Source organism: Adiantum capillus-veneris, chromosome 6, assembly GCF_014529385.1.
Source record: "Adiantum capillus-veneris isolate H3 chromosome 6, ASM1452938v2, whole genome shotgun sequence".
NCBI lineage: Eukaryota > Viridiplantae > Streptophyta > Polypodiopsida > Polypodiales > Pteridaceae > Adiantum > Adiantum capillus-veneris.
Window position 1 is genome coordinate 88458298 of NC_140936.1, and position 6802 is coordinate 88465099.

The 6802-nt window shown below is 41.9% G+C and overlaps 1 protein-coding gene across 1 annotated transcript; it reads right to left on the reverse strand.

Moving 5' to 3' along the window:
- Positions 1–1957: 1957 nt before the first annotated feature.
- Positions 1958–3380, reverse strand: LOC147455860 (uncharacterized). The gene is made up of 5 exons (XM_086513766.1): positions 3261–3380; positions 3116–3180; positions 2955–2962; positions 2475–2819; positions 1958–2346 (listed from the first exon to the last, which is right to left on the reverse strand). The coding sequence occupies exons 1-5, from the start codon at positions 3378–3380 to the stop codon at positions 1958–1960; spliced, it is 927 nt and encodes a 308-aa protein (XP_086369892.1).
- Positions 3381–6802: the final 3422 nt, after the last annotated feature.

Consider the following 6802-nt stretch of genomic DNA (forward strand, 5'->3'; position numbering starts at 1 on the left):
ACCTTAGCTTTCAGCACTATACCCAACAAAAATATATTTGACAACCTTATCATCCAATTCTGTGTTGTGTTTGTGGCACCAAAGCATATGCCAAACAACCAAAAACACACATGTGCTCAATAGAAGGCTTTCTATCATGCCATGCTTCATATGGAGTAATAGACTGCAAAGCTTTTAGGCCTCAAGCCAAAAAGAATGTGGCAAAGCTTGACTTTTGTCCATACATCATGCCATTTTCGTAAGTGACCTCTTTTTCCTTTCAGCAACACCATTTTGTTGAGGTGTATAAGGCACTGTACATTGGTGTTTTATCCCATGGATAGCCAGAAATGCATTAAATTCATGAGATATATACTCTCCCCCTCGATCAGAACGGAGGGTGCCCATAGTACATTACATTTCGAGACATTTTCAGCCATAGCCAGAAATGTTTTGAAGCACATAAAAAGTCTTCGGACTTTGATTTAAGTGGAAATACCCATGCATGCCTGGATTAGTCATCAATGAAAGTCACGAAGTACAGGTAATTGTCCAAGGACGGAGTTTGCATGGGCCCACAAACATCACTATGCACAAGCTGCAACTTGCATGTGCCCCTGACTGAACCATCCTTTGGAAACTTAGAACGCTGCATTTTACCCAAAATACAGCCTTCACAAACATGTTTGACAAGTGCTTCAAGAAGAAGCAAAGAAGCAAACATATTAGATTTCTGCAAGCAGAAGCATTGGGAATATAGAAGTTTTGCCACTCGCAATAGAACCATAAGAAGTGGCTGCATTGTTGTTACCACCCTTTCTTTGAGAAGCAATAAAAGCCTTTTCAACTGCACGCTGTCTAGTCCTGTTTTTTTTTGGAAAGTGACTCCTGCCAGCAATGTGCATAATGCATCAAACTTGACAACTTGAGGATTTCCTTGGGTCATAAGTCTCCAAGTACTAGCAAAAGTCTGGTAAGAATCTGGTGAGGCATCAAGAACAGTCTGCACAAGGGAACTGTCTGAAATGACTTCACCTACAGAAATAAATTGCTCATTGATATCCTTAACACCAGCAAGGAAAGTCTCCATATCATCTTACTTATGCATAATCTTCGATTCCAGCTCTTTACGTAGCAAGCAATTTTTGCTTCGTTGCGGCTTGCATAAAGACCAGCCAGAATATCCCAAGCCTGTTTTGTAGATTTCATTGAACAAATGTGAGGAGTAATGGTGCGCTTTACAATCAATGCAATCAATGCATGAGCATGCGCATCCTTTACATCCCAACCAGCTTGTTCTGCCATAGGCAAAACAACTCTAATAGCAGCAATCCTTGCAGCAAGACCTGCCACATCCTTAACATCACCTACATCCTCAGAACCAGGACATACATCAATGCCCTACACAATATTCCAGATGCCCTTTGACACAAGAACATGTTGCATCATGTAAGCCCACATAGGGTAATTGTCCCCATCCAATCTATCCTCAGTAGCAAACATCTTGAACACAACTATGTTTTTGTCAACCATGGAAACTAGTCATGCTTGGTGGGCCTCGCTATGTAACATCTATAGAATACAGTAGCACATATGGAAATTGACATCTAACATCTGAAGGAAGAAGCAGCACTGTGTGAAAAGCATATAGAAATTTGACAAATGCTACGTGCTTTTTTGTGATGAAAAAACCAATGTATTTGTTGTGAATTTTGCGAATGTGTTATGGGAATAGTAATTGAGGAAGGAGAGAGAAATCGGTGTTTGGTATTTTGTTCTTGGTTTAAATGAGAGGATCCGAAATTAATTTAAATGTGAAACAACAGAGATAGAGATGAGTTTTTTATTAACAAATGAACAAGACTACTTGATAGGAATTTTGCGAGTGGTTTTTTTGGATAATAATTAAAAAGGATGTTGTGTTAGCAGACAGGAAATCAGATTTCATTGAGACGTGCACGACAGTGACAAATATAATTTAGATCTTTTTGTTTTGTTTCAAGAACGTGTATTTCTTGCAGTGAGGGGGATGAGATCGAAGAATATTATATCCAAATGAACTTGTACTATTATGTGTACCGATGAATGGTTTTTCTAGTGTACGTGCTACATGTAAATTCTTGGAGACGGAAAGTATGTCAAAAATAAAGTTTTCATCAAATGGTTGGTAGCGAACAACGTTGGATCGCATTTTTGAAGGTGGTTGTCGAGTGTGCTCTTCCTTTCGTCTTTCAAAATTGTTTGTGACACCTATGTACTTTCGTCCATTTTGGCAGCATGTGATGGAGTAGACGGTGTATTCAATGTCCGTTGTTTTTTTCTCGGTTGATTGTCGTGCTCGAGAAGCAGAACTTGAGTCTTGTTGTCCTATTCTGCACAGCAAAAGCAGGAAAGAAAGAAATAGGATTACTGCAAGATTCCACGCTGGAACTTGAGAATATTATACTATATAATCGAGCAGGGTATTTCTTGAATTTTTTTTATGGTGGTGTCACCTGTGGATGGTTTGTCGATGTTGATGAAAGCGTATGGATAGTCACTTCCAAAGCGTGTTTTGTAAACATCCTTGTTGTGTTGCCATGTCAGCTTTTGCTCTGTAATTGATGGTGGCTCGGCATTGCACTGTCTCTTGAAGCTTGCAAAGATCTCACTTGTGTCATTGTTCGTTGTATCTAAGAGGTCCTCGAGCACGACATTGTAGCCATAGTGCAACATCTCAAGAATGTAGGGCTTTATTGGTGTCTTCAATTGAAGAAAACGATTATCGTCCTCGACTGTCATGAGATCCTCGGGCACATCAATTTCTATAGATAGTTTGCAAATGATCTCTTTCATTAGACCTGGAAAAAAAGAGTATTAGAAGGGATGAACAATTTTTTTTTCGTTTTAAAAAAGCATGTTTTTTTCTTGTTTATTGTATACAGCAAAGCAATGAGAAGAAGGAAAATATAAAATTGCATGTGTGTAGAGCTAACCTGTTGCTCTTTTGATACCCATGCTCTTGTTCTATTCGAGCTGCTTTATGGATCTGTCTATTAACAATCGCAATTCAGCATAGTTTGCAAAACCCTTGATGTAAGTGTCCGGGCGACAACCTGCCAGGTTAAGCAAGTGCATTTGCCTCTCTGTTGGATACTGACGTGGTTCGATTTGGGGGCTTTTCTTTGAGGCAATGTTTTGCTTGAAAAGGGCAACAAGTCTCTGCAAGGTTATATTGAAGCAATCAGTATTTTGTGTGCATTGGAGGAACATAATGTGATATGTTTTATAGAGTAGTATACCTTTGAATTGCTCATTTTATTCTCTTCATTATCTATGTTGCCTGCAATGGTGACATGGTTAGAGTTCATATTAAAAAAATCAATAGTAGAATTGTGCAGAACCGCTGAGAAAGTGTTCATAAGAATCAAGACAGAAGTAGAGCGCAACATAATGCTACAAAGAGTGGAGTGCAAGTTAATGAAAGTTTCAAAAGTTCAACATGGAAGAACTCTTGAGACATTAGTTATATATTTATATATTATTTGTTGCACAAATACTGGAAAACAAAGTCATAAGAAAATTATACTTGTCGATATCTCTCTGCAGAATGGTGGTTGTTGTATTGTCACCCGATCAAAATTGCATGTTTCAGCTGGTACATTAGCAGGAGATATGGCTTGTACAATGTATACAAAGAGAATAGGGTGTGGATTCACTACAAGAGGTTGTGTGCTCTTGTGGCGCTGTTAGCGACGGAAATACACTGGGTTTTTATAACCCCCGGCGTCGCTAAAACCGTCGCTACGAGCGTCGCTACGAGAGCGTCGCTATAGGCATCGCTATATGCGTCGCTATATAGCGACGCTCATAGCGACGGTTATAGCGACGTTTACACAGAAGACTATAGCGACGCTCGTAGCGACGCTACAGAGCCATAAATAGCGACGCTTATAGCGACGCCCGAGAGATTTTTTTTTTGGTGGCAGGGCATTCAATGCCCTGCCACCCATCAACCATATTGCACTTGATTCACTTTTTAAAAAAAGTGCAAGGGTAGATAATAGACCCAAAATAGTCACCCACAAGACGCATTGTTTGCAAAATTGACAATTGTACACATCATAGGCAAAATGAATTGATTGGCAAATGTAATAATGACAATTGTACAACATCATAGGCATAAAGAATTGATTGGCAAAAGGAACTGCGGTGACAAATGTAATAATATACATGGTTCAAAAAGACGTATAAAATCCGTCTCATGATACATAAGCTATGAGAAACCCTAAACTAATGCTATCTAGCTATGGCTAAACTGACGTCGTCTAGTCAGATGTCTCATCGCGTCCAAGCGGCGTATCTGTCGGATTCTGCAAAAAAAGACAATAAGACAGCTTTCAGTAAGTATAAACATATAACGACATTTATAAAACAATACAAAAAATAAAAAAGAGTAAACCCTAATACTAACCATGCCGCCGCGAGAACTGAGAATGTCCATCAGGGCGTTTAAGCCCTTCCTGCCTGCGTACTCGCGCTCGTACGGTGTGGGATCACGTCCTGTCATCGACCACTGTGAAAACATACAAAGATTTCATTATGTTAGAATTAAAAAACTCATAAACCCTAAACTATCGAACATAAAGAGCAATGTGAAAACACTTACAAAATCGGCCTCAAATGATGCCCATCCACCGCTCCCCAAGTGGTGCGAGCTCCCTGCCTCTACTCGCGCTCTGGCTGCATCCTTTTGTTGCTTCCACTTGTCGGGATTCTCGCACGCTGCTTTCTTCGCATTCTTCCAATCTTCTTTGGCCAGCCAATCTGGCCTGTTCCACCCATTCTTGATTGCTTTTTGCACTTCGGAACGCTTGTGTTTGCAGTATTCGCGCATTCGAATCTTCATCAGGTCTTCATTGAAGCGCTGAACCCGTGTTGGAACGGGAAACTCATCATGAAGTATGATGATGACTCTGTTTTTTAAATCACTTGGTACTTCACTCCATTTGTTTAGTATGTAGTGTCTAAACAGCTGAGAGCAAAGACCACGCATGCGCGAGATCACCTTCTTGCCGTCATCATCCATGATGATGCCGCCGCTGAAGTCGATGGAGTAAGACAAGCCCTCTGGCCGGTGACGCGTGAACCTGGGTGTCCCGGCAGGGGTCTCTAGCGGCGTGTCGATGGGGGTACGGACGTCAGGTGTCTCCACCGGCGTCTGGGCCCCAAAGCGAGGAGTGTCGAGTGGGGTGGCTCCTGGTGGAGTAGGTAGAGGTGTGTAGCTTCTAGGAACAGTCAGCCGTGCAAAACCTGGCGTAGATGGCGATGCTGTGGCGCAACCCCGAGAGTACTCCCACTCTTCTTCAGTCACTTCGTCACCGCATTGTTGTGAGCTTTTCAATTGGTTGTGCAACCATCTTAAGCTCATGAAGGTTGGTAGGCTCTCCAGAACCGCTGGATAGTGCATCGGTGGTCGTCTTCCCCATCTCCACTCGATTCGTGCCCTTTGTCGCTCTTGCTTTGCATCCTCATATTGTGAAATCCACTTTTGCATCACTAGATTGTGAAGCATGCAAAATCAGTTGATTTTAGCCTCTAGATCTTCCGTCATCTTCTTCTCAACACCGAGATTGCACATGACAATCCCAGATATGCGCTCATCATCTATGGTTCGCCATAGCGTGTCCCGCGATTTATCAAATCCGTCTAGCCACTCTCCAATGTACACTAGGGACTCTGATACCAACCAAACTCTGCCATGCTCCCCTCCAGACGTGCCTTTTGACGCACATATCCCTTAAGAGTTTTCATGAAACGCTCTAAGAAGAACATCCATCTGGAATGAACTGTGCCAGCTATTTCCACCTCATCAACTATGTGAACAAGAAGATGCACCTGAATGGTTAGCATTGTAGTAGGAAAATGTTTCTCAAACATGCACACAAGCTCCGCAGCATTTATTTTGGCGAATGGTATGGAGTCTACGTTGATCTCCTTTTGTGAGATCCATTGCACCAGCTTTGCAAGTTTGTAGATTGTGTTACGGATGTCGAGAGACAAACATCCCTCAATGGCAACCGGTAAAATAAACTGTAAAGTATGTGCAGCAATGATATTAAAGTCCACATTTTATGCAATGATATTAAAGTCCACTATGAACGTACATGACACATTTTATGCCAATCGTGTGACTTCAAACCGGTAAGCTTTCCTTCTTTAGTAAAACACGTTCGGAGCGAGTGCATTACGCCAGTGGGGGTCCGCAAAGATCGAATGGTCTCTTTTACTTTGCGTTCTTGGGCTCCTGTGAAAATCCATGGTGCTTTAGGGAGTTTTATCGATCCATCAGACGCTGTTTGCGGCCAATATTGCTCCATACGATCCACATTTCTAAGGTCAACTCTGGCTCCCAAAGTATCTTTCTTGCCGGTCAGATGGTCCCATAGTAGATTACCCACATTCTTGAATATGTGCATTGGATCGAGCAAGTGATTGATCATGAGTCGGTGCCAGTATGGTAACTCGTACCATAGAGATAGTCTCTTCATCCCTGGAGGCAATCCGTCATCGCACATCTCCTTCTGTTCTAACCATGCTTGTGCAGACATCCTTGGTGGCTCTCTTCCCAAAAAGCCGTCGCGTAACACATGATTCTCTGGAAGATACGCTTGATGACCTTCGTAGATTTGCTTCTTCAGTGAGGGTGCCCTACGTGCATTCAGTCTAGGTCCACATGTGACACATTCTCTGTATCCGCTTGTTTGAAGCCCTGCATGTATACACATGATAATAGATCAACTATGGGATATCTTTTGTGGAGATCTACTCGATATCTTTCGGA

Bases quoted from the DNA above. Each gene is read 5' to 3' on its own strand.
- LOC147455860 (XM_086513766.1), bottom strand. From the start codon at position 3,380: ATGAACACTTTCTCAGCGGTTCTGCACAATTCTACTATTGATTTTTTT. The intron at 3,181-3,260 runs GTATACTACTCT...ATAACCTTGCAG, and splicing joins ATAAAATGAGCAATTCAAAG to AGACTTGTTGCCCTTTTCAA. The intron at 2,347-2,474 runs GTGACACCACCA...TGTGCAGAATAG, and splicing joins CATCGACAAACCATCCACAG to GACAACAAGACTCAAGTTCT.